The sequence below is a fragment of the Gavia stellata genome, chromosome 24, assembly GCF_030936135.1.
Source record: "Gavia stellata isolate bGavSte3 chromosome 24, bGavSte3.hap2, whole genome shotgun sequence".
Lineage (NCBI taxonomy): Eukaryota > Metazoa > Chordata > Aves > Gaviiformes > Gaviidae > Gavia > Gavia stellata.
Window position 1 is genome coordinate 9,886,719 of NC_082617.1, and position 25,202 is coordinate 9,911,920.

The 25,202-nt window shown below is 48.3% G+C and overlaps 1 protein-coding gene across 2 annotated transcripts in view; it reads left to right on the plus strand.

The window, feature by feature from the left end:
- Positions 1 to 25,202, plus strand: part of COL5A1 (collagen type V alpha 1 chain) — a 160,616-nt gene that overhangs the window by 114,896 nt on the left and 20,518 nt on the right. For both annotated transcript variants that reach the window (XM_059828941.1, XM_059828942.1), the window contains exons 28-50: positions 1,726 to 1,770; positions 2,915 to 2,968; positions 4,561 to 4,668; positions 5,288 to 5,341; positions 6,547 to 6,600; positions 11,173 to 11,217; positions 11,559 to 11,612; positions 12,305 to 12,349; positions 13,436 to 13,489; positions 14,077 to 14,130; positions 17,657 to 17,710; positions 19,220 to 19,327; positions 19,520 to 19,609; positions 19,702 to 19,755; positions 20,388 to 20,495; positions 22,244 to 22,351; positions 22,959 to 23,012; positions 23,635 to 23,688; positions 23,880 to 23,987; positions 24,083 to 24,136; positions 24,223 to 24,330; positions 24,467 to 24,520; positions 24,902 to 25,009. In XM_059828941.1, coding sequence (XP_059684924.1) covers positions 1,726 to 1,770; positions 2,915 to 2,968; positions 4,561 to 4,668; positions 5,288 to 5,341; positions 6,547 to 6,600; positions 11,173 to 11,217; positions 11,559 to 11,612; positions 12,305 to 12,349; positions 13,436 to 13,489; positions 14,077 to 14,130; positions 17,657 to 17,710; positions 19,220 to 19,327; positions 19,520 to 19,609; positions 19,702 to 19,755; positions 20,388 to 20,495; positions 22,244 to 22,351; positions 22,959 to 23,012; positions 23,635 to 23,688; positions 23,880 to 23,987; positions 24,083 to 24,136; positions 24,223 to 24,330; positions 24,467 to 24,520; positions 24,902 to 25,009 — 1,629 coding nt within the window. The remainder of the gene's footprint in view (positions 1 to 1,725; positions 1,771 to 2,914; positions 2,969 to 4,560; positions 4,669 to 5,287; positions 5,342 to 6,546; positions 6,601 to 11,172; positions 11,218 to 11,558; positions 11,613 to 12,304; positions 12,350 to 13,435; positions 13,490 to 14,076; positions 14,131 to 17,656; positions 17,711 to 19,219; positions 19,328 to 19,519; positions 19,610 to 19,701; positions 19,756 to 20,387; positions 20,496 to 22,243; positions 22,352 to 22,958; positions 23,013 to 23,634; positions 23,689 to 23,879; positions 23,988 to 24,082; positions 24,137 to 24,222; positions 24,331 to 24,466; positions 24,521 to 24,901; positions 25,010 to 25,202) is intronic.

The following is a 25,202-nucleotide window of genomic DNA, read 5'->3' on the forward strand; positions in this document are numbered from 1 at the left end:
TCCCATTCCAATCATTTCCAGTTTACAACCAAAGTAAATCTCAGCCAGAATGTGAAGACTTTAACAAGGCTTGTTAATAAAACAAAATAGCCTATTACTAAAACAAAGCAAGCTTTTCATGCTCCTGATCCAAAACCTTGTTAGACGAAGCTGGTGCATCTCAGCAATGTGCTTTTTCACTAGATTGAATTCCAGCTCTTTCCTCGCTCCTGCTGCCTGCAGCGCTTGCATGCTGATAAGAAGGCGGTGGGTATTTTTTCCCCATTCAGCTCTGGCTGTTATGCCCATCAAGATGTATTAGTTCAGGTGCAGATGCATCCTGCATCCCAAAGGTCCAATGAATCTGCAGGGGTCTGTGCTAGCAGGTACAAACACAGCTTGGGGACTGACTATAGGTGAAGTTAAGCCTTTTAAACCCCCTTGTATATTTTTTCAATAGCAGAAACCCATTTGCTGTTCTGCCTTCAGAATTTAGGCAGGATGTATTTAACCAAAGCAAACTTCCATCTCATTTCTTGCAAGGTTGTAGATTGAGATGTAGTGGTCTGTTAGGGAATGGTTTGCTGTTGTGTTTACCACTAAAGTGGAACTGTTCCACATTAGAGTGATCTAGAGAAAGTGTGTCATGCACCAAACCCGTAGTGCATACAGACAAGGTTCTATTAACTGCACGAGCCTCCAGTTTGGAAAAAAATGTGTCTCACTGGGTTTGCAGCTAGAAATAACTTTTAGATCTTGCCTCGCTTACCAGAACCCTGTCTTGCTGCACAGATTTTGATGTACTTTTAATTATACTTTTTCATGACATGCTGAAGGGGAAAAAAGAAATTAAAATACCCCAAGCAAAATATTATTCCTCAAAAAAAAAAAAAAAGCTTCTGTTTTTTATTGTAAGAGTTGCATCGCACAGTGCAGCTGGTGTTGATACCTGAAGGTGACGTTCTAGCCCAAGAGGCAGGATAGACGGGAAGTGTGGGGGACCAACAGACTACCCCAGCAGGGCTGGTGGCATAGCAGGGGGCAAATCCTGACCACAGGCAGCACCTCTGGGCTGAACCCCACGGACTGATTGATTGCCTTTGTGAAGCTTTGGAGGGCTTCTGCACCATGTCACAAATGCCCACACTAGTAGTGTTACTTTTCCCCCTCCTCCTTTTAGTGCCTAAATGTACTTTAAAAAAATTAGTGCCTGCACAGAGGTGAGCACCGTGGTAAAAAAGACCCAAGCTTAACCGTTGTGGGTGTAGACACGGTGCTGCTACCCACTGCAGAGCAGCACGGAAACCTCTGGCTATGTGCTCAGAGGTTTTAAAATGGATTCACTTCCCAAGCGTCCATGCGCAGATCGAGCCCTGGTTTTTCTATGAATACTCGAGTGAACTCAGCGTGCTGGCAAGGCATTTGTGGAAATGGTTTTTTGGAAAATACACTTTTCATAGTGAGTTTTATCCCTGGAAACGTAACTCCTGGGCAGGGAATGGGCAGAGACCACCAACCCCGCCTGCTGAATCAAGTCAGCAGAGGTTTGTGATTATAAGGTACACACTGGTGACCCAAAAGCCAGATGTCAGCAGCTGATATTTGATTAGCAGTATGTTTAGGAACATCATAGTTTGCAGCAATACCCTCATCAACGTCGGAGGAAGCAAAAATTGCTGTGATTAATGATTCTTCACTCTTAAGCTTACCTATACCCTTCTAACATCTTGTTTTATGTCCTGTAAGGGAGCAGATGGTGTTCGTGGATTGAAAGGCACCAAAGGTGAAAAGGTGAGTTAACGCTGCACATTTGGATTGATTTTCTACAGCCTCCGAGCATTTTTGCAGACTGGGCCCACAGGATGCTCCCCATGACATTTTCTCCTGCACAAGGGGTTTCTCTTAGACGAGCAGGGGGACTGAGCACCCACAGGACTGGTAACCTCTTTGTTTTCGGAGCGGGTGCAGGCTGGGTACCTGCTGTGATGTTCTGCCCCATCTCTGCTCAGAGCCGGGAGTAATTGAGCCTCCGTGGCGTGCTCAGGTTTGGAGCTGTTTGCTGGGGCAGCCGTTACTGATAGATCTCAGGGTCCAGCATCGGGATGATTTGTTCCTGACAAAATTTGCGGCTTGAGTGATTCAATGGAGCTGAAGGGTTTGTGGTGTGTTAGGGCTGGATAACAGTGTACGGGATATGCTGCCCAGCCTGGTCATCAGAGCAGCTTGTGAAACCCAAGTCAATAAGAAAGTCAACACAGTCTATCTCTGCATATCTCAAAGATGCAATTGGTTTCTCTTGAGGAAAAGCAGGAGTTGGAGAAGAATCTTGCCCGGTCCTATAAACACATCTGTGTTCCTTCGTTCCTGCCCCCAGAAGTTCGGCAGCAAAGCTGGGCAGTTTTAGCTAGGGAATCCTGGCAGGGACCTTCCAAACTTTAAAAGTCTTTCTGGGAACTGTATCTTTGTTGCCTATGAGAGATTTGCTGTAGGATGAAATACATTATTGATTTGAGCTCTGCAATTAAACCTTCTTGGCTGAAAGAAATATCGCCACTGTCCTAGAGGTTGCCTTGAAGCATGGTGTAAAACATCCTCCATGAGAATAAAACCAGTTGTACTTCAGAAATAATTGGTTCCTAGTACTGGCAAGGTGGTGTTATTCACATCGAGCCAGATTTGTGATCTTGACTTGCAGCCGGGACAGGATATAGGGAATACTTGCTGTGATCCCACGGGAACCTTGGCGGTCGCAGCCTGGCTGGGTTTCCATGCCTGATTGTGCACACCCAAGACTTAGAGAAGCCAATGAGATGGGCATCAGGGACCTATTCTTATCCTCCCTGGATAGGGGCCACACAATGAGGCTAGAGAAGCCGTTTTTCTTTTTTTCCATCTATACACCTTGTCTGTGTTTTTTCCCCTCTCTGTTATTTAGGGTGAAGATGGCTTCCCTGGCTTCAAAGGTGATATGGGCATCAAAGGAGACCGGGTAAGAGTCTATGACAAATGGGATCTGGTAGTGCTTTGCCTTTCAAGACCCTGTGTTATCGTACAAATGCGGCTTGGGGAGAGAGACTACTCTTGTCAGAGTCCTTCTGGCACGTCCGATCTCGAGGCAGGAACGCAGGAATTTCTTGTTCACCTCAAGCACAGCAGTTGTAAATCCCTAAATTTGCTAGTCCCATCTTGAAGGTAAAATAAAACTGAGTGATAATAGAGGGCCCTGTCTTGCTGCTTTGACTGCTAGGAATACTGCATGATCCAGCCGTATCATATTTTTATTTCCAGTATCTTTTCCCCTGCTATATTACATCTAGGGTCTGGTAGGCATCATTATTTGCTGAGGCTAATGTGCTTCCATGCCATCAACATGAAGTGTAAAGTTACCAGGAGCACGTTTTACTAGAAACCAAAGCAACGCTGTGGAAACTGCCAGGGGTGGAGTGTTCTATTGGACTCGTATCTTTAGCAGCAGGGCACACTGCCTGGTCGCAGCACGTCTGTCTGTCCTTCGTGCCCAGCCCTTGGGGACAGGGAGCTGTCCTCCTCCCCTCTCCGAGCGATGCGTCGCCTGGGGCTTGGTGTCCCCCCGGAGCTCTGAAGCCTTCCCAGGGATCAAGAGAGCTCTGCAGTCATTCATCCCTGTGTTTAAAGGGAAAATGAGTGCCTTGCGTGAAGGCTTGTACAAGCAGAAATCAAATCCCCCATTTCTCCTGGCGTTTAACTGTGTAATTGAACAGTTAAAGCAATTGGAAACTTCCCCAGCCCCCAAATTCTTGCCAAGGAAGAAGGACCGAAGGTGGCATCTCGGGGAGGCGACTCCTGTCCTCACCAAACGCAGATAGACGTAAGCTCCTTCAAACAAAGCTCGCGACTCCGGTTCCCACCAGTGAGTTTGTCGTGCTTTATGATGAGCAATGAAAGGACAAGGGGTACTTCAGAGCCTCGCGGATAAATCTGCACCCACCCGGCTTCTGGTGAGCGAGAAGACGACTGCCTGTGTTCACAGCATGGAAGCATCTCCTGTTACCCTACATGACAAAATGACAAGTGTTGTTTTGTGTGCCAAAGCCTGCAGTGTCACAACAATTCACATTAAAAGCTCAGTCCTCTCGGCTCTCAGATTTCCTAATGATTTTCCCCGCAAAAGCTCCAGCCCAGTCTTTCTTCTCCAGTTGCCCGGTTCAACCCTCAATTAAACGCTTCCCAGGGCTTGCTTGCACATCAAACTGCGATTTGGGAACCGGGAGGTGGGTAAAAGCGTGCGTTGCAATCAGAGCTAATGAAGGCTGTTTGGGTGGAGAGGTGCTGTGTGTAGATGGGATAATTGGGCCATGGGAAAAGACGGCTGTTGTGGGAGATAATGGCTGGGCTGTGTGAGTGAAGTCTTGGTGCTCTAATAACACTCTGCAATTTACTCAATGACAGTCTCATCCGAGCTTTTGGTGAAGACCAGCTTTCTCCAAGAGTTGTATTAGCAGCTCCGTGGAGTGTCTGATTGCAGCCGTGAGGGTGTTGCTGTCAGCAAACACGGGGTCTGGGACCTGCCCGCCTCATCAACGCTTGTCTTGTGATTAACAGGGGGAAATTGGACCTCCTGGCCCCCGAGGTGAGGATGGTCCTGAAGGTCCCAAAGGTCGCTCTGGTCCCAATGGAGATCCCGGTCCTCTTGGTCCTGCCGGAGAGAAGGTGAGTCTCAAGGGTGGAATCGCCCAGGGATGTTTTACAGCAAAACCTGCTTTTCTTTGGGTGTCTCGGGTGGGTGGCCAGGGCAGGGCCCAGTATGAGGGGGCAGTTTTAGGGCAGAGGGATGAGGAGGAGCTGCAGGAGCTTTGTGTGACGGCTGGCCTGAGTTGTTCAACGCAAAGACCAGAGAAGACCCCGCGGAGATGGATTTACTGCAGCGGCATGATTTGAGTATATTGAAATGTTGGTCTCTTCAGGGTTATCTGCTTGGGTGCAATGTCTTGAAAAAAAGACTAAAGGAAAAAAATTGATAAATTTGAAATTAGACTGGAGTCTAATTTCGAGGTGCATCCAGTTGAAAAAAGCTGGTAGCAAAAAATAACCATTCCCTACTAGTTTCCTGACATGTTTACAGTGCTCAGTCTGGATCAAACCCACTGGGCTCCCCCCAGGGAGGGCAGAGGATGGTCGCAGTGCCCCGATAGCTTTATTCTGCCCATGTCACGTCTGCTCTGCTCTTGAGTTCTCTGCACTTGGTATCTCCCCTTTCTGCTGGTGCAAATCTGAAGCTGCTCGCAAGCTCTCTCTCGCCCACACTAACAGACTTTTGTTTGTGTTTCAGGGAAAACTCGGCGTGCCAGGACTGCCCGGCTACCCGGGCAGGCAGGGCCCAAAGGTAACTCGGCCGGGTTCAGTCCTCGAGAGGTGCGGGGTGCGCGGGGGAGCCCGGCGGATGCCGGCCGAGCACAGACGGTGGTGCCGTGCAGAGGGCTCAGCCCCCCGCTAATGGGACGAGGTGGAACGGCAGCATCTCCCACGGCGCGATCCCTCCTTCCCACCCCTGCAGGGCAAATTCATAGAGGGGTAAAAACAGCTCCCAGCCCTTAGCTGGTGGAAATCGGTGACCGGTTCTGCATCGCTTCGGTCTTCTGCAAAGCGGTGGGAAGAGATGCAATGGGACAGGTTTCATGCTAGTAATAGGCATAGTAGTCCTTCTCCTTGTATTACGTTTTATATCTTCAAAGCTCTGCGCTGGTGTTAACTAATTAATTACGGAGAATAGCTGATGAATCAGGGTCTCCCTGAAATTAAAATAAAACTGCCATTTGCAGTTTTGCAAACATCCTTTGTATCTTATCTACACGCCCACCTTCATTTGGGCCATTTTCAAATGTTCTTTTTAAATTAAAACTGCAAATTCCACTACATAGACTAAGGCTGCAGCCTGTTTTTTACATGCCCTGGGGGCTTTGGGAACTTATGTTTTGTTAACGTGGGGTTTTTGTTTTTTTTTTTTAAGAATTGTGTTTTATTATTCATGTTCATTGCTTGAAAAAAAAAACCAGCCTTGTTTAACACTGGAGACATAATTATCTGCAAGAAATTGTTTCCTGGTTGTGGTGTTGATGGCTTACTTTTTAATTTGCATTTTATAGCTGGGGTAGGGGGTTTTTTATATTCCTTTGACTAATTCATATTTTAAAAGCAGCAGCAGCTATTCTCCAGGCACTTACATCAGAAAGGAACAAGCCAGGAGTTAAATTTTCATGTGCAACATAGTGACTTAGGAGCTAAAAACCAAAAGCCTGCCTGTTCCCCAGGTACAACCGTGGGCTTGGGCCTTTGCAGTGATGCCTAATGAGGCATGGACCTTTTTTTTTTGTTATTTTTGGATGAAATTTAGTTTCTGAGGTTATTTTGGGTCTGTCTTCAGTTTTGTTTTTATTAAAGGAAGGTTGAAAAAAAAGCATTAGGAGCTGTAGACGACAGCGGGCACTCGCTGGGGGTTATTCCAGGGCAGCGGGTGCCTGGCATGGATGGACAGAGCTGCCCCTTCCAGCGTCTTGAACCGCTCTTTCTCTCTTTGCTCTTTCCCCCAAGGGTTCAATCGGCTTCCCAGGATTTCCAGGAGCCAACGGAGAGAAGGGCACACGGGTAAGAGCCGCTTCGTCTAGCTGCTTTGCTGATTTTTTTTATTTTTTTCCCCTCTCCGAAGAAAGGTCCTTGGGCAGCACGTGCTCCATTGCAGGCAGCCGCTGGGCTGGTGCTCTGGTTGCTTTTGCACAAAGGGGTTGCTCCAGGAAGGGTCATCCCACCCGCTCGCATCCCGGGATGAGGTCCCTGGCACAGGGGGCGTGGGACCAGCGGGAGCCTGGAGCGGGCAAGAAGCTCCCGACAGCGGCTGTTGGGAGAGCAGGATGCCAGTAACGGCACAGTCAGCTCTGCAGACAGCAGCTTTCCAATTAAACACTGGACATTTTCCCCTCCAGATATTTTAAGAGGTTTCTCTGAACCTGAATCCTTCCCGCGCTGTCAGACTTTGCTCAGGGCATGAAGAGCTTTTTAATTAACAGTAATTATTAGAGATGGGTGAATCTGTTCAGAAGCAGCAAGAACCATCTTTAGCCTAATTTGAGATTCAAAATGCATAGCTGAAAACGCTCTTACAAGTTCCTCCTTTTAATAAGCGGAGCTATTCTAAATTCATAAACACCCTTAAAATGTGGGGGCTCCGTCCTCCAGACTCGTCTCTGCCTCTCACCCCCCCTCCATAGGCTTTGATTTGAGTAGGGTTTGTCTAAATACACTGGTGATTTTTTTATTTTGTGGAAAACGTGCTTGAATTAGGGGTTTCAGAGTACAAACGTAAAGTCATCTGCACCAGCTCTGGTCACAGGGAAAAAAGGGAGGGAGTGAGGAGAGTGAGTGGAATTAGTTTTGGTTTTACTCTCATTTAAATACAAATGACTTCTAACAGACGTGTTTGATAGGAGCCCAGAAAATATAAATCACTTTGCACTGCATTAATATCATGCCACTGAAATTTGGTTTATATCCATCCCCCCTTTTTTTTTTTTCCACTGAGTAATTTTCATTTCATTCTGAACTACAAATGCAGCATCCTCTCCCCTCCCTCCCCTCCGGCCAGGAGGGAGGCCATGAATAAGGCAGCTGCCACAACAGCCTTGAATTCACTGTAGCCCTATAATTACCACCCGCCTTATTGAATATACAGCAATAAAATCCTTGGCCTGGATTTTCAGGTGATGTAAAACAGGGCATCGGCACCGCGGCAGGGCGGGGATGTGCTCCTTTACATCCCCGAGCATCCGCATCCCTCTTGCTCCATCTGCTAATTTTATTCTGGTGGGATGGAGAGCCGGACTGCTGGGATGGGAAAGCTTTCTGGGAGCGGAGCAGGTACCAGGAGCTTTTTGGTTGTTTATGAGAGGGGAAAAACCCCCAAGGCTTGAGCTGGTTGAATTTTGGCAATGCCCAACCTGAAAAGGATTGAGGAGGGAGCAGGTCTGCTGGAAAGGGGCCCAACTGCAGGACCAATGCAATGATAAGACAAAATACCAGAAGTTTGCTGACTTTTATTCTAAATGAGCTTTGTGCTCTTAGGAGGAGGTAGTGAGGACACTTAATTAGACCCCCCTGGCATGCCTCGAGTTTCTTCAGTTCTGATTTGGAAAGGGTTTTTTTGCATTTCGAGGCCAGCCTGGAAGGAGACGGCTTGTCGTGGCTCGGCAGCTGAGATGTGTCCGGGCCAAAACGGGCTCCGGAGCTCGCTGCAGTGGGGCTGGCACCGCCATGCCGGCAGCCCCAAAACCTCTGGTGTAAAGGGAGCAGGCAGGAATTTGGGGAGAAATGAGGGGGTTTTTTGTGTGTGGGGAGCAGGGACAGGGGCTGCCACCCCGACCCCTAAGGCAGAGCAAGGTCTGACATGCCTCTGTCAAATAGAAATAAGTTGGTTTATTTTATGGTAATTTTAAATTTTTTTCTCTCCAATGTGTGATTGGACCGTTTCTGCCATTCCACATTCTGCCACTCCAGCAACACGCACTTGGTTTATCTGTATATTTGTACGCGGGGGAGAGAGGGTGGCGAGAGAGGAGATTTTCATGGACAAATCTCTCCTTTAGTAAAAGGAGCCCAGCTTGAAATTTTTTTAAGAATAGCAGAAATACTGATTTTCAGTAACTGTTGCGGTATCCTTTTTTTTTTTTTTTGCTCCTAAGTATCTGATTTGAAATAAGTAAAAAGCAATTATATACAGAACGATAGACTGAGCTGGGATCACACCACACAAACCAAATGGAGAACATCAACTTAATTTAAGCCTTGTTGAGTTAGACTTAATAAATTCCCCTCTCTTTCTCTTGAGACCAGTAAATTTGCTATTTTATTAACATGTCCACCGATAGTCAAGAATGAGAGTTTCTAAGATTTGCTTCCCCCAGTGCATTGTGGAGTAGCCCAGTTTGCAGCTGAAATGACCAAAAATCATTTGTTCGTATTTTCTTTTTACAAGGTATTACTACTATGCTATTCAACGCTGCTGTTTGTGTGTCCAAAATAACATGAATCACACGTTCCTCTTACGATCGTCATCATCTAGGATTTGAAATAAGCTTTCCAGCTCCTTTTTTCAGCAACACAAGTAGTCTTCCTAAGTCCTATAATAATACAAAAAAAGGTAAAAACCCAAGATACAAGAGCAGTACCAGCAGATCCTGCCAGCACCAGCACGGGCAGCTGAATTTTGGTGCTGGCAGAGTTTCCAGCACTAAAGCTCCCCAAACCTGAAACCTGTGCAAGCTTCTGGCTGCACAAAAGGGCTGGCAAGGTTAAAAATGGGGGAAAAAAAGAAAAAAGGCTGTTTGGGGTTTTTGGAGAAGTGTGACCTGTTAAATAGCAGGGTGGTTTTGGCGAGCGGCTGCTTGTCGCGGTGCCCGTTATCCCCCAGCTGCCTGCAGCCGGAGGCGAGCTCGGGTGAGCTTACTCGGACGATTTCAAAACCTGATCGTAAAATCAATAGTTAGACGTGAATAAGTGGTCTTATTTTTAGAGTTAATAGGCCTCTGCCATTAGCACAGGGTAATAGATCTCCCCGCTCGCCTGGTCTGACAGAGCCTGGGGGGTGCGTGGAGGTACCGAAATCCAGACCATTTATTTGGGTGCCTAGAAAATAATCTGAATTTAGATGCCTTTCCCTCGGTATGCCTGCTTGAAAAATATAGGTCTGTGTACATTTACAGTGCTATATAAATTCTTCGCAACAGTACGCAGCGCTGTATGCATGATTAATGATAGCAATAAGCAGGGGAAAATTTTGCTTAAAAATAGAATTGAAGAAGAAGGAGAGGAGTTGTGTGGGGCTACCTGCGGGGAGGTGGCACACACTCCTCTCCACCTGCTCTGTATTTAGCCCCCTGTAGCTAAAGGAAAACCAGCTGGAGTACTTTAAAATTATTTTTGTAATTAATTAAAAAAAAGTTTGCCAGGAGGGTTTATTAAATGGAGCCGCAGAACAAGGAGGATTCAGCAGGACTAATTTTAGTAGCCTGAAGAAAGTTGATTGTAAAGTTTTCCAGCTCCTGTTTTATGTTCGCCTGGTTAATGAGTGCCAAATACGAGAAGGCGAGATTGTGAGATGAGGGATTTGGGGCAGAAAATGGCAAGTGATATTTTAAGCATTCTGTGTTCCTTAAGTAGAAAGCAAGTCTTTCTCTTCCTTCCATTAACAGGTGATTGGTAGCAATAGGGGACTGCAGGTCCAAGGGAAGAAAGTTAAACCTACGGGTATTTTTTCGGTAACTTGACACTAGCCAAAACAGCGTTTTCAGGGAGCAAGCTCAAGGCCATTAGTTTTCTTTCAGGCGCAGGGTAATGGAGCTTAACGTAATGCCAGATTTAGGACCCAGCCGTCTCTGTCTCTTTTCTGTCAGAATTAATCACAGTCCCCCATTAGAGGAAGCTGAGTGCATCTGTCAGATCTCATAAGCCTGCTGCTTTGTCGCTGCTGCAAAACAATGTCTTAAATTACTTGTTTAGCACAAAGTTCACAGAGATGAAGAAAGATTTGTAAATATGTGGGGCAGCTTAATTGGCTTGTGTGGCGTAAAATAACTGCTCAGGGCAGGAACCCTGCTCTGCTGCTGTCATTCCTTAACTATTTAACTGTACAGGTCTTGTAACACGTGTGTGCATGGGTGCGAGCCAGCCTGCCCCGCTCCCGGCTGGGGCGAGGACCAGCCCTTCCCCACGTCGGGCGCTGGGTGAAGGGACGAGCAAAGATCAGTGGGAAAAGGGATTTACAGGTTTTGGGGTGGCAGAGTTGAAGAGCTTTTTTGCAGGCTCTGGTGTGTTGGCTAGCTTTTTAGGAGCCTGCGTGGTCCGAGCAGGCAGCCTCATTTTTTAAAGTCTTTGTGGTGTTTTAAAGGACTCGGGATACTTTTTCTTAAGAGGTTCCTTTCCTCAGATGGTAGATGTCATCTGGGCATTGGGATTTGCAGTCCAGATCTGCCCAAGCATTATAAATTGAAATAAATACAAGAATCAGGAGATGAAAGTAAACCTGTTCGTGTCCTTTTCATTGTAAACGGGAACTGGAGAGGTTTTGGGGGCAGTTTGTGTGCAATAGGCTCCGCTGCGGGTTCATCTGCTGTGAGCTCAGCCTGCGACGCTGGCCGCTAACTCCTCTTTGTTTCTTTTTCGTTCCAGGGGACACCTGGCAAACCAGGTCCAAGGGGGCAGCGCGGTCCAACGGTAATGATCCATTTCTTCGTTCTTGTGCGTTTTGAAAGCTTCTTAAGGCCAGGGGAAAGGGGGATCTGGTTCGTGTCTTCACTGGGTAGGATCTGGCCTTCAGCAGTTAAAGCTAAGCGGAGGGGACACAGTGATTTGGGGCTGGGGCTCACCAGTGAACATGGTTTAAGGTCATAACAAGATCAGACCTCCGGTGGCAGTGACAAAGGCTCCTGCCATCACCTTTTGCTGCTGGTGGGATGGCTCGTTGACCCAGTGCAGCTTGGATGCTTTGCCTCATCACAATGTAGGGCTGTGGGTAGCAAGAAGGGCTAAAATGTCATCTTTTGTGTCTTTTTAAGGGTCCACGTGGGGAAAGAGGCCCTAGGGGAAGCACTGGGAAACCCGGCCCAAAGGTAAGGTCTTGGGGAGCCTATTGGAATCGTCCTAAAAAGTGTTGGTATAAGAGACTGTCTGGTTCACCGCCCCCTATTTCCCTTCTCCCCTGATCTTGGTTGCCCAGCCAAATCGGCTCATAACCCACCTGTAAAGTATACGCACAGATCCTAAAAACGCGTTGGCCCACGTTTCAGCAGGACATCAAGCGCATGGACAAATTAGGGGTTTTTCTGCCAGCCAATCTGGAGGCACACTCCGCTCCAGAACCTGCTGCAGAGACCGGTTAAGTGACCATCAATTGCCGGGCACGGTGGAAGCAAAGCTTTTGTAGTGAGACATTGGCACCACTGCGCTGCCAGCTTTAAAAATAAATGTCTCTGCTTCGTGTCAGCATGAATTTTTGATAAATACCTCATCTTTGCGGTGGCATTTATCTCTCAGAGGGAGGCCGTTATCTGGTGGAAATATCCTGAGCTCGTTGACGTTATCTTTCCTGTATTTTTATTAAGCAATGTGGGGGGAACGAGCAGCTGCTTATTTGTCACTGGATGTTGCTCCTGATACAGAATTATTAATAGAGAGGGGCCGGGGGAGCCGGTGGGGTGGGGTGTCACCGTGGGCTTGGTGCCATTTGAAGTCTTTGTGCAAAGCAGCTGCAATGGTGATATATGTATTTTTAATGGTGTGTTGTTTTGTTTATTCGTAAAAGGGCAACTCTGGTGGTGACGGCCCCCCTGGTCCTCCTGGCGAAAGGGTAAGGCAAGCCGGTGGGGCTAAAGCAGGACTCGGTCCAAGCCCGTTAGTTTAACGCAGCAGACGAGGCGGGTTTGAAGGGCTGAGGTGGTGCTGAGGGTTTTTTTGCAGTGAGCATCCTTCCAAGTACCTTGTTAAGCAGAGAGGGGTGGGCAGCTCACTGGAGCCAGGATGCAGCTTAGCGTACCTTGGCCAGCAAAAAGGCAAAATCTGTTTCGAAATATGAGGAGAAACGTGCTTGTGTGGAGAGAGGTCTCCCGAGTCACCTACAGCCCTTAGGTCCTTTCTGAGCTCCCCAAGGAAGGCTCGAATGGGACCTTGGGTGTCCTGCGTCCCATCGCTCCATGGGAAAAGTCCCCCATGGGGTTTGTGCGGACAGCCAGAGCCCCGGTTTTCTGGAGGAGGTGGTCCTCTAGGACCTCGTGCTGCTTTCCCCAGGTTACAGCACACTAGGTGGAAAACACTGAAACAATGGGATTTTCATGATTTTTTGCGTCAATTTCTGGTTTTTTTTTCCTGGGTTTTGTTTTGTTTGTAAATTTTCTACAAAACTGCCCAGGGAGGAAATGTATGAAACTGATCCCTGCTTTGCATCTGCTGGTTGTGACCGCGGGGGTGAGGGGGGAGCTGCTGACGACACTGCTCCGGGGAAGCAGCGCTCTGAAGAGCATCAGCCGCCTGCGGCAGTGGCCCCAAAGTCACCAGCTCCCTTCTTTTTCATTCCCCCATGAGCTGGTAGCTCCCAGGTGCTCTCACTTGAGCTGGGACGGGAAAAGACCTATTTTTCTTATCACTGGGAGGGAAAGGCACAAAGCAGTTGATAGCCCTCTTCATGTTTGCAGTGCTTTTTGCAGCTGGACAGGCCACTCAGTTAAACATGCCTGGTGGTTCTTATCTCTTCATGCATTTTTTTTTTTAAGGGATAGCCCTGTGCAGCTGCATCTCGCATTTTGGCGCGTTTCTTTGGGGTAGAAGTAGCTGGCTTTCCATATCTTTCTGCTCATCTGCTGTTCACACAGAGCTAGTATTTCATAGTAAAGCGTTATAGGTTCCTAAACCATGTTTTCTGGCTTGGTTTGCATCCCAGGGACCACCAGGGCCTCAAGGACCGACTGGATTTCCTGGACCAAAAGGCCCCCCTGTAAGTAATTCTCTTTCTTGGACGTGCAAAGAAATACATAACGTCTTTCCCATCCAGCTGTGATTGCCTGTGCCAGCTCAGTCTTAGCTGCTTCTCTGACAAGCAGTGACGTACCCAATAAAAGGCATTACTGAGACATCGTGATAATAACCCGACGGTTTAGGATTTTAAATAGCCAAGTAAATTGCGGCTGATTATAAATGTTCATTTCCTAATGACTCAATATCGCTAGGATCTTTCATGGTTGCTCTGTTCTTTATTTTCCCTCTGTATATTGGGAGGACAGCACAACAGAGTAACACTTCTGTCTCTGCAATTATTATACACTGGTGGGGACCTCAGAAACCTTTTTGGAGTGATTTCCTTCCCTGTGGTGAACAGCTTGCTCCCGCTCTGGACCTGTAAGATAAATCTTTCCTTTGGGAGATGGATGGGAAAGGGCCTTTTAGGGTTCTGAGCATCCCCGTTTCACTGTAAAGTGGATGGAAACTAATGCAAGGAGGCAAGCAGATTTGATTCAGTCCTTATCACAGTTCTACTGCTGAGCACATGGTCACGTTCCTTCTCACCCTGGTTTTCTGCTGTAGGGTCCTCCTGGGAAGGATGGATTGCCTGGTCACCCCGGACAGAGAGGAGAAACCGTAAGTAGCCAAAAATCTTGGGTAGATCATTAGTCCTGAGTCTCGTCTTGCTGGTTGGTTTTTCTAAACCCTTCTGTGCAGCTGGGGAGATGTGGCCACACGTTTGGTTTCCCTGAAGGTCCATGTCTCTCCAGCTGCACGGGATGGTCTATGGGAAGCAACCCTCTTCTGAGCAGGACGGGTCGGTCTAATGATGATTTATGTGGAGGTTGTGCACCAACTCCTCTCTCTGTCCCTTTAGTAGATTGTAGAGGTCAACATGTGCATCACGCATGGAGAAAATGAGAGCAGAGAGGTAGTGATGCCGGTGACCAGCATCGGAGGCAGTTGGGTTTCTGCCGTGACGGGTGCCGCAATAGGCAGCTCCTCGTGGGGTGGGAGGATGTTGGCTGGGGTTGAGTCCGGGTCAGTACCAGCACAAGCCAGCACTTGGTGTGGCTCTAGCTTTCATGAGGTGGAGCAGCTGGGGGGAGATTTCCGAGCAGCCCCCGCGGCTGGGCTCTGTACCCCAAGGACTCACCGAAGCACGCGTCCCTTTGCTCTCCCAAGGGGAAAGCCTGTGCCTCCGCTCTTTGGAGCGTTACGGGTAAAGTCTGTGCTTTCTTTCCCACTCTGTCCTTTGGAGATGTGCAGGTTTTACGTCTCTCTGTTCCAGAGACGGAACTCTAGGGCTGCGAGAGCAGAGATTTTTTCATGCGAGATGGGCTCCATCCTTCGCAAGCTCAGCTTTCTGCACCCAGCTGCGTTAGGTCAGGGGCAGTTTTATTTTCTCTGGAACCTGCAATGGGGAAAAATAAACGCTTTTCACTTCTTGATGCGCCTTGTGGCCAACGCCAAGAACTGTTGCACAGCAGAGAAGAGTTACGGCCCGGTTTTGTCCATGCTTGTTTTGAGAGGAAGGCAATTCCTGACCAAGATGAGGGATGCAATGGTTTTGCTCTAGTTTTTCTGTCCGCACCGGTTACTGCAGCACGCTCGTGTATCAGCCGCTGCCTTCGCACCCAAGTAAGAAGAGCACCTCTGCTGACGCTGCCTTTTAGCCAAAGCTACGCACAAGGGCCTCACCAAGTTTTGCTTAAGCCCCCTCCAGCAATAATCCCTTGCTGCAACCCACGGAGCAGCTCCTGGCTGTTTAGGTACCTCACTGTATCGTACGCATACTGCTTTGTCCATTTTAAAAGGTTTTGTTGCACAGATGTAATCATTGTTTCTCACCAAGGGAGAACGATGAGGCATGTGGAAGGTATGATACCCTGGCTGTCGTGCGTCTCTGGCGGTCTGTTTTCCGCACCTTTTTTGCTTGAAGGGATACCCTAAGCAAAAATGATCCTTCTGCCATGTATTCCTCTGCATGCAGTAATTAGTATCTTTCTGTTTGGCGTTTTGGGGGATGTTTATTATTTTTCCTCGGCTGCTTACAATCCAGCTTGTTTGCTGTTGTTGCGATGTCCCTCTCCCCAGCACTGCATGCTGCATGTTAGCAGATAGACTCTTTGTTCTGTGTTTATTTGACAGGAAAAAAAAACCCAATTTCCTCTACCCAGCTTAGCATTTTTCTCCACTGCCTTCCCTAGCAAATGAGCATTAAAAAGGCTTTGCACATTATGCATTTTTTCCCCTTAACTTATCACACAACAATTTAATTAACTTGCCTGGCATTTGCTAAGCAAGGCAATGCAAGTACTGCTCAGTGCCACACCAGATATTTATTTACACTCCATAAGACTGACTTTAAGGTAATGGTGGTTGTATTTTAGAACACACGGTCCTTAGGTCAGGATTAACTTAAAGGTGAAGAGAAGAGTTTCCACCTGCCAGAGCCTGACTGTGACATTTAGTCTTCCTTCACAGAGTTATCGATACCATCCAGGGCACCTACATTCAGATTAGAAGCAGGAGTAAGAACTTTGTGTCTGCTGTTATCAACTTTTGAGACTGGAATAAAGCACCAAACTCCAAGTCTGCATGAATATGAATGGAGAATGGGCTTTCAATTATTTGGGATCTGAAAGCATTCCCTAATAGCTTTTTTCACTCATTGCAGCAGTCGCTTGCCTACCACAGGCAAATGCTTCCAGAAAACCAAAAATCCATTAGTGTCTGTGCCATCAACAAGCTTGCAAAGGTCCCTTTCCCTTGCATATGCTTGGGGTGCACGCAGACGTGTGCAGACCCAGGTAGCAGAAGTCCCTTTTTTGTTCCCCTTTCCTTACACAGTGCCAAAAAGCGAGGCGAGAAACATAAAAACAAATTAAATATTATGTCCACATCAGCAGCCTTGTTAGCTCACTCTGTACCTTCACGCAAGAAAACCTAGGCTTGAAATACGCATCTCAAATGGTTCCCTTCATTTTACTTTTCATTTAGTAGCAAATAGGCATGCTGAAGGATACTGAAATATTTGGCCATATTAAATTTAAAAAGATTGGATCTAACGAAGAAAACAATCACTAAAAACTCTGTGCCCAAGGCTCAGGCAGGATAAAAGGAAACCCCTTTCTTCAGATTAATAAGAAAAGTCCTGCACAAAACTGGCTGAAATACTTTCCTACAACAAGAGTATTTAAATTGTACATTCATTTCACAAAGATGTTTTGCCATTTCCCCATTAATGACAGGATATTTTCTGTGATCCGCAGACAGCTAGAATAGCATTGAGTAGTTTCTTTAGCATAACACATTACTGTTGGCTTGGGATTTATCTGATCCTCTTTTGTAGCAATGAGAAAATAGCCTGTATGTCCTAAATGACATTTCTCAAGCTTGTCAGCATGCTATAGTAAGAATGATAATTAATGTGCTTTTTAAAGAGTGGCTTAGGAGAGCTAAACAATTGCAGTGGTGATAGTTCGTTATTGTCACTCTTCAAATGTCATTATAAGTAGCTGTCATGGAGACTTCGCTAGTCATCAGCAATTGGAGAGAACCACGTTTGTGATTTCTTTCAGCAGATGTTGATGAAGGAAATAAAGCTTCGCTCAGCCCCCAGGGCTGGTGGGTTGGGGGCTTCAGCGGGGCTGGAGATTGATTGGGGCTGCCGGTGCCGAAAGCAGCGGATGGTCACCCAGCCTCCGACCTCCTGGGAGCTAAGCCTAAAACACAGCTAAGCCTAAAGCAGTACCAGAACGGGGAGCAGGAGAAGGGGACATGGTTATTAAGAATTGCTCAGCATTAAGAAACTCGCACGTTCTGACTCTTTAATAGCCATTTCCTCTACAGGTTTTATGAGCGTAGCAAATTTTTTTATATATATACGGCCAGTCCTTCAGCCAAACCACAGTAGCTCCATCAAAACAGCAGAGCTGAGCTTTGAGAATGCCTTTTTCTTCCTCTGTTTCACCTCTGTGTAAATGTACACATTTTCCACCTTCTGTTTGATTTCTTGTTTCTTTTGTCTTTGGGTGTCCACCCGTTCCCGGTCAGTAGTTTCACCAGAGGAGCAGCAGTCGGGCGGCAGTCTGGGACCCTCGCTGGAGCACTCCTTGGCAGAATTGTCATCTCTCTCTCTTTTCCCTTTCTCTAACAGGGTTTCCAAGGCAAGACCGGCCCTCCAGGACCCCCCGGTGTCGTAGGCCCTCAGGTGAGAAACAAATGCTCATGCTTGCACCAGCCCTCTGCAGCTCATCTTCGCTGCTTCGGCACGGCGGGCTCCCACAGCTCCGATGGTTTAGCTGGAGCTGCTGGGACCAGAGGTTATACGGCACAGAGACTCCTCTTTCGGGGGGGCAGAGTCACGTCGAAGCAAGCTTGATGCCTTTGAAATTCTTGGCCGGGGTGTGAAATACCCCACTGGGTCCCAGCCCTCCTTGTCGAGGTGTTAGGATGGTATTTAGACAACCATGCCTGAAGGCTGCTGTAAATAAGGTGGCTCCTGTCAACAGAACTCGGTGTAAAATTGGCGTAGGGTGAGAGAGAGACCAGCTACGCACAACCTGACCAAAAGATCTTGAGCAAACAGGGAGTTAAACGTGATCTCAAAGGACTGTATGACTGCTGGCGCGTTCAGGGCAGCGTGAGCGTGATGCAAGAGTGCTCTTACATGTCGCTATGAAGAAATGCATCCCTCTTTAATATAAAGTGCTGCTAGATTCTGTCAGAGTTGGGCTATTTGTCTTTTAGTCACAATGAACTCTGTGCAATCTGGAAATAGTAAATGGGCAAGCGGAATTTGTACCCCTCAAGCACGGGCGTGCAAGGCTCATGGATCGGTTTTGTAGGGAGAGTCCTAGACCGAGTGGACTGGCTTTGGGTTGAGTCTTCTTTCCTGAACTGCTGGGGAGGTTGCTCTTTAATTACAAAGTGATTAATTTGTCTACTTTTAATGATAGTGTAAAGTCCCTGATTTGTAAGTTCCCTGATTAGGGGCAATTCCCTGACTGTGTCTGTCTTCTCAAGTGCAAATTAGGTTCTATGGCAATTTTATTTGGCTCTGCTGCGCGTAGTTAGCATGATCTGTGGTTGCTGAGCGATCGCAATGTTATCGTTCTGCTTACACTAAGTGGCACCCTGCAGCGTGACGTGAATTACAACCACCGCCCCAGCGGACACCAGCGTGCAGGGACATTATAGTCTTGTGCATATGCCTTTTGTCCTCCTCCGAAATGGGCCACTTGGGAATCTTCTGCACTGGGCCTTATGTTACACTCATCACCGTTAGTGCCCGCGTACAGCACAGAGGCAGTCGGTAACTGCTGTGTAGTACAAGTCTAATCCATTATTTATGTCCCATATAAGGAAGAATCAGCATGATTGAAGAGGACTTGGGAAGTTTTTAATTAAAAAAAAAAAAAACCCTAAGCATAATAATTGTAGTAGTAATACCTCGTGTATGTGAGTGCTTTCAATCCAGAGGTCTTCAATGCCTCTAGTCTGTCAAGTGCAATGTTGCCCACTTCCAAAACAAGGTCCCTTTAGATGTCAAAGGAGACATCTCTGCAGGGATTCCTGGTGGCACCACAGGGGACAGCTAAGGGAAGGAGCATCTTCCATCCCATTGCAACCTAAAGGACAAACTGCTAGCCTGCACCTTTTCCTTCGTTGGTTGTTCTGCTGATACCCACCACCTTCTCCCCAATCTCTGTTTCTTCAGGGTCCGACTGGTGAGACGGGGCCAATGGGTGAGCGGGGACATCCAGGCCCTCCTGGTCCCCCGGGTGAACAGGGTCTTCCTGGCCTCACTGGAAAAGAAGGGACCAAGGTAGGGAGTAGCAGCCTACTGAATTCCCCCTCCTTGCAAGCCTGGATGCCTGCCTCTCTCCCAGAGATGGAGAGGGATGATTCAGAAAAGACACGATGTTTCGCAGCGCCTCATCACGACTTGAGCCCAGAGGGAGGAGCTGGGTCTCTATGGAGTCTGCAGATCCTCAGCTATTTATCACTGTCGTTGCAGGGGGACCCTGGTCCCGCTGGTCTCCCAGGGAAGGATGGTCCCCCGGGCTTGCGAGGCTTCCCCGGAGAGAGAGGTCTCCCTGGCCCCATTGTGAGTAGAGGCTGCCCGGTCCTTCCAGCGGGAAGGATGCCCAGGCGGTGCAGCACCCACCTCCCAAAATGACTTTGTTTTCCTCCCTCCAGGGTGCTCCAGGGCTGAAAGGCAACGAAGGTCCCCCAGGCCCCCCAGGTCCAGCGGTGAGTATCCTTGCCCTTCCAGGCACCACCTAATGCATTTACAAGCTTGGCAAGCCAAAACGGAGGGTTAGTCACGGCTCGGTGCTTTATCCGTTGTTTCCTTTGCACTAACTAATGACTGGGTGGGTATTGCTTTATTTTACGAGACATGCATGAAATAGCTCAGTCATTTCATGGTGTCAGCTATGAACATACATGACAAGCTGAGGGAACAGGAATGATTCAGGACATCAAGAGTTTTGCTCTTAAGTCACCAGCTTTCCCTCTGAAATTTGTCCTCACTTGAGATTCGTGCTCAATGCAGCCCTCCTGGAAGAAAATATTCATCATCCAACCCTCCCTGCTGCATTGTCCATGAAGTAGCTCATGCTCTTGTTTCAAGCTGATAATGTGCCCCCAGGAACTGAGCTCCCTGCACCATCCAGAGGAGAACCCAGCCCTTCCAGGGATTTTAATTAAAAAAAGATCTGCAGGACCCCTTGGGCTGATGGTACCAAGTCATCCCATGGCAGTCACCCCATCAAACATGCTCAATTATGATGCATTTGCAGCATCTTACTGCTGGATTTATTTCTGTCTGTATAAAGATAAAGCTTGATACTCCAGCTAATGCTTCCTTCTTCTCCGAACAGGGCTCTCCTGGCGAGCGTGGTCCCGCGGGATCAGCCGGCCCAATAGGCTTGCCGGGACGACCTGGCCCCCAGGGACCTCCAGGACCCGCAGGTGAAAAGGGAGCCCCAGTAAGTACCAGTATAAGGATTAACAGCTGTGAGGCAAATAGAAATGTGTGTAGCAGGAAGCTGAGTGTGGAGACATTCCCTGGGGTAGGTGTATAAAACATGAAAAAAAAAAAAAGAAGGAATTCAATTAGGAGGGAATTTTCTCATCTTGAGTGCATCAAACCATTGAACGTTAGCTGCTCAACTGCCCCGTTTGTGACAGCCGTGATCTCAAAAATGGATGTCATCCCAGGATCCGAAATGTCTTCAGGCTACGAGAAGGGATGAAGACTAAACAGGTGAAATGACAACCTGTGTGACCTCCTTGTGACAAATGGCCAAAGAACAGGCCACTGGGCAGAGAAATGAGCCAACCCCATCACTGCTTACAAGGATGCAAGAGCCGCAGCGATTTCCACTGAGCCCAAATAAATCCTTACCCTCGCTCTGCCCCGGCCAAGGGGCAGCACGTGAAGGTGCTGCGGAGGTTTCGGCTCCACTTCGTGGGACGCTGTGTGCTGCTGGAGCATCGGTGTTCCCAGGCATCCTGCTGGTGCCCGTGGAAAGAGCTGCTCTCGGCAGGAGCCCGAGCGGAGCGTGGCTGAGTCCTGCCATATGGTCCCTCTCCTGAGCGTTCACCAGCCAGCCCGCGCAAACTCTCACGTCTTTCGCTCCCCAGGCAGGCGCGTGAAATGTCACGTGCGGGCAGGAGAGAGTGGGCTGGGATGACTATTTCTGTCCCTGAAGAGCCCAGCACCGTGACAGTCCTGAGGAGGAAGGCTGTGCCTCTAATTCACGCCCAAATGGTTTTGCAGGGACTTTTGGGTTGCCTGCCTCAAACTTGAGCTCAGCTTCAGACCCAGCAAAATGAGCAAATGCTGGCATTGGTGATTTCAGACTACACGAGGACACTTACAGTGATTGATTGTTGTTATCAAAAGTGTTTATCAGCCACTGTATTCCACATTTGCTGGCTTATTAGAAACTCCAGCAGCTAGTCCAGAGGCAAGAATTTCCTGGTGAATCAGCTTTATGAACAGCTGTCCTGCCAAGTACCTATATGATGTATCAGTGGATAGATGAATAGGCAATTTATGTGGCATCTAATTATTCAGAAGAGAGCACCCAGGATTCAGATGCAATTAAATTCTCTACGAGGAAACTGAAAAATATCCACTGTTTGGTTCCTATAAACAAACAAATTTGATTGAAAGCTCCCGGTTTGAGGAATACGAGTAGATGTTTAAGCAGAAGGCCAGCAGTGTTTGAATTATTCTCTTCAGGTGTTTTCCTTTGTCCAGAAGCTCAGGAGGGAGCTCGGGGCCCCCTGAGAAACCCCCATTAGCTGGGGATCAGCCAGGGAGGGGGCAGGCAGTGAGTGCTGGGGCAGCCAGGGCCAGAATCAGTAAAAACTGGCTTGTGGGAATAAAAATTAGTTGAGGTCTTGTTTGTCATCCAGAGAGAGATGGCAGGAGGGTTCAGATTAAATCTGATTATATTGCTATAGCAGTGAAATTGCAGTGGTGATCTGGGTATTCACCGTTTAGATTTGTTTGTTCTTTCTTTATCTCTCGAGATAGACATTTTGTCTTGTTTCAGACAGCGAGCACAGAGAGCCTGATGAAATATCAGCTGGAAACCGGTTTTGCTATACATGCCCATATAGTCAGGGGTCATTAGCAGCTGAATAAAACATCAATGGGATGTGGTGGATTGGTTGGAGGGCGGAGGAGAGCTCTGTGTGACCTGCCTGCTTGTTCTGCTTCCAGGGCGAGAAGGGTCCTCAAGGACCGGCTGGCCGGGATGGCATCCAGGGCCCGGTGGGACTTCCAGGTCCGGCAGGTCCTGTCGGCCCTCCTGGAGAGGATGGAGACAAGGTGGGAGCAGCTCCCTGCTGCACAGGGTTGCTCTGGGAAGGAACCGGGCAACGTGCCCCATTGCCACCACACTGACCCGCTGCTTCCCCTGTGTCGGGTTGGACGTGCTGCCAGTCGTAACACAAGGATATTTTATGGCGCTTGCAATCCTACGAGACCAGCGGTGTCCAGTCTGGGGAGCAGCAGGCAGACTGGGCTGTGTGTGCTCTGCCAGCCAAACCGCTTGCTGAAATCCAGTTAGTCTCCCCCAAAGCCTGTAGCAGGGGCCTTTCCACATTAATTACTTTTCCCCACTCTCTCATTAAGCCCCTGGACTGGAAGGTTTTTAGAAAACATTAGCTGGGACAAATCACTCATTGCTGCTGACAAGGTCTGCAAAATGATGCTTTTTGCATTGCATGGCAGCAAAGGAAACTTTTAGGATGTAAAAGGGTTTGGTTACACCTGGAGTGGCCAAATCTCTGGCCTTTTTCAGAACATTCTGGGGTATTTCTGTGGGAATTAGCATCTTTGGGATGAGGGTGCAGACCTACAGGACTGTTGCTTGAATGCTGAGCTATGGAAGTGGTCACCAAGTGAACTAACTGTGCCCCTTTGTACCTGGCAGGGTGAGATTGGGGAGCCTGGCCAGAAGGGCAGCAAGGGCGACAAAGGGGAGCAGGTGAGTGGCATGGACGTTGTCGTAGCTGCTTCCTTGGAGGAGCGTGGTTATGTTGTGTGACTTGCTGGAAGCAGAAAACAATACCATTTTAGTTTCCTTCTAGCATTGCTTCATCTTCTCCTTTGCTTCATCAGATACCCACATGATGTAAAAAATAGTGAGTGCCTGAAGTGTGAGCCTCCAGCTCCCAAGAACACACTGAGATGTTTCCATGTCACCCATGTACTGTGCAAATATCTGCGAAACATTAGCAGGCCTTGCTGTTAAAGTTGAGTGTTCGGCTCTGGTTCCTTTTCTAGTTGCTTACAACACACTGAAGCACCCTTTACGTGCTGCTCAGAGCCTGAGGAAGATAATTACACATAAGTATCTAGACAGAACTGAGTGGTGAGATATTGCTTTGCTGGAGCAAAAATGTGGTTAGATATGTCTGCTGTGCCATTGGCACCAGGGCTGAGGAATGCTGGTGTGTCCGGGGAGACTTGACCCTCTCCTCCCTCTCTGTTTGGGGATGTTTAATGCACGTTTAATGGCAGCTGTGTTGAAGGGCATTGCCTTTTCCAAGTGAGTTTTTTTCACTCTGTGCTCCTAACGCTCATGTTGCACTTCTGTTTCATGACAGGGTCCACCAGGTCCTACCGGCCCACAGGGTCCGATCGGTCAGCCTGGCCCCGCTGTGAGTATTGTCCCGTGTTGGCAGAAATCCCCTTTCTTGCCATAAAATCCCCTGGGAAGCACTGCAAGGACTGGCAGTTTCTGCCTGGCGCTGCTGATGCCCAGCGCGTGGCTGCAGCAGGAGGTGGTGGGGATGGAGCTTTGCATCTGCCTTGTGTCTTTGCCAAGCTGTGTTGGACTCGTTCCTCATAGGGTGCCGATGGAGAGCCAGGTCCCAGGGGACAGCAAGGCCTCTTTGGTCAGAAAGGTGATGAAGGACCCCGAGGTTTCCCTGGTCCCCCCGGCCCAGTGGGCTTGCAGGTAATTTGGAGCATCAAGGGAGGTCTTAGGGTAATGAAAGTTGGGACTCCACCTGCAATGTTCACAGCTAAAACTCATCCCCTCCACCTCCACAGGGCTTGCCTGGACCGCCTGGTGAGAAGGGAGAAACAGGTGATGTTGGGCAAATGGTAAGATGCTTTCCTACTTTTTATTTCATCACTGACAGACATTGCTCCAAGAAACACATCTTAAATTTGTCTCCCCTTTCTCTCAGGGCCCCCCAGGCCCACCTGGACCCAGAGGTCCATCTGGACCACCAGGAGCAGATGGTCCACAGGGTCCTCCCGGGGGAATAGGAAATCCTGGTGCCGTAGGAGAGAAGGTAAAGCATCCAGACAAACCTGACTGAAGCCCGCAGGAGTTTGCTGCAACGCTCATGCAGGGGCTTTGCTATGTCAGCAGAAAACTCAACGCCCTGCAGAAATATAACTGTGATCACCCTCTTTTCCCCTCCGCAGGGTGAACCTGGTGAATCTGGTGAGCCTGGTCTTCCCGGCGAGGTTGGCCTCCCCGTAAGTACGCTACGGCGTGGCTCTTGCTTTGATGGAGAAGAGCTTTTCTTGAGTGGTGTCCCCTGAGGAGCTGGTTGAAGGGGAGAGGCATGGATGTGGATGGGGCTGCAGAGACTGAACCAGCCACGTCCTTGGTTTCGGTATCGGGCGACACATCGCCATGTTACTGCGTATTTATAGTATAATGTTTAGTCACCGAATGTGGGCTACCCATGACTGAACAACACGAACACCATTTAATCTTTGTGGGAAGGGACTGCTAAATCATGTCCTCCTGTTTTGAGATACAAACAAAGCTTCTTTCTCAGAGTTGATTAAAGGATAATTAGAGATCGGTAAGTTGTTTTCCTGGATAAGAGAAACACCCTTTTTCCTTTACAGGGTCCTAAAGGTGAAAGAGGTGAAAAGGGTGAAGCAGGTCCCTCTGGTGCCGCTGGTCCACCTGGCCCCAAAGGTCCACCAGGCGATGACGGTCCCAAAGGCAGCCCTGTAAGTACCCCCTCCTGTCCAAGCAGTGCTTCCTTGTCTTGCCCAGCAGAGATTTCTGCATGAAAAGATGTTTTCCAGATATTTTTGTGGAAATTTGAAATAGTTTACCAGCCAGAGAATTGCTCCTCTAATGATATGTGATATTAGTCTCCTTCTTTAGGGAGCTAATGAGGAAAAGACTCAGCTGTACCAT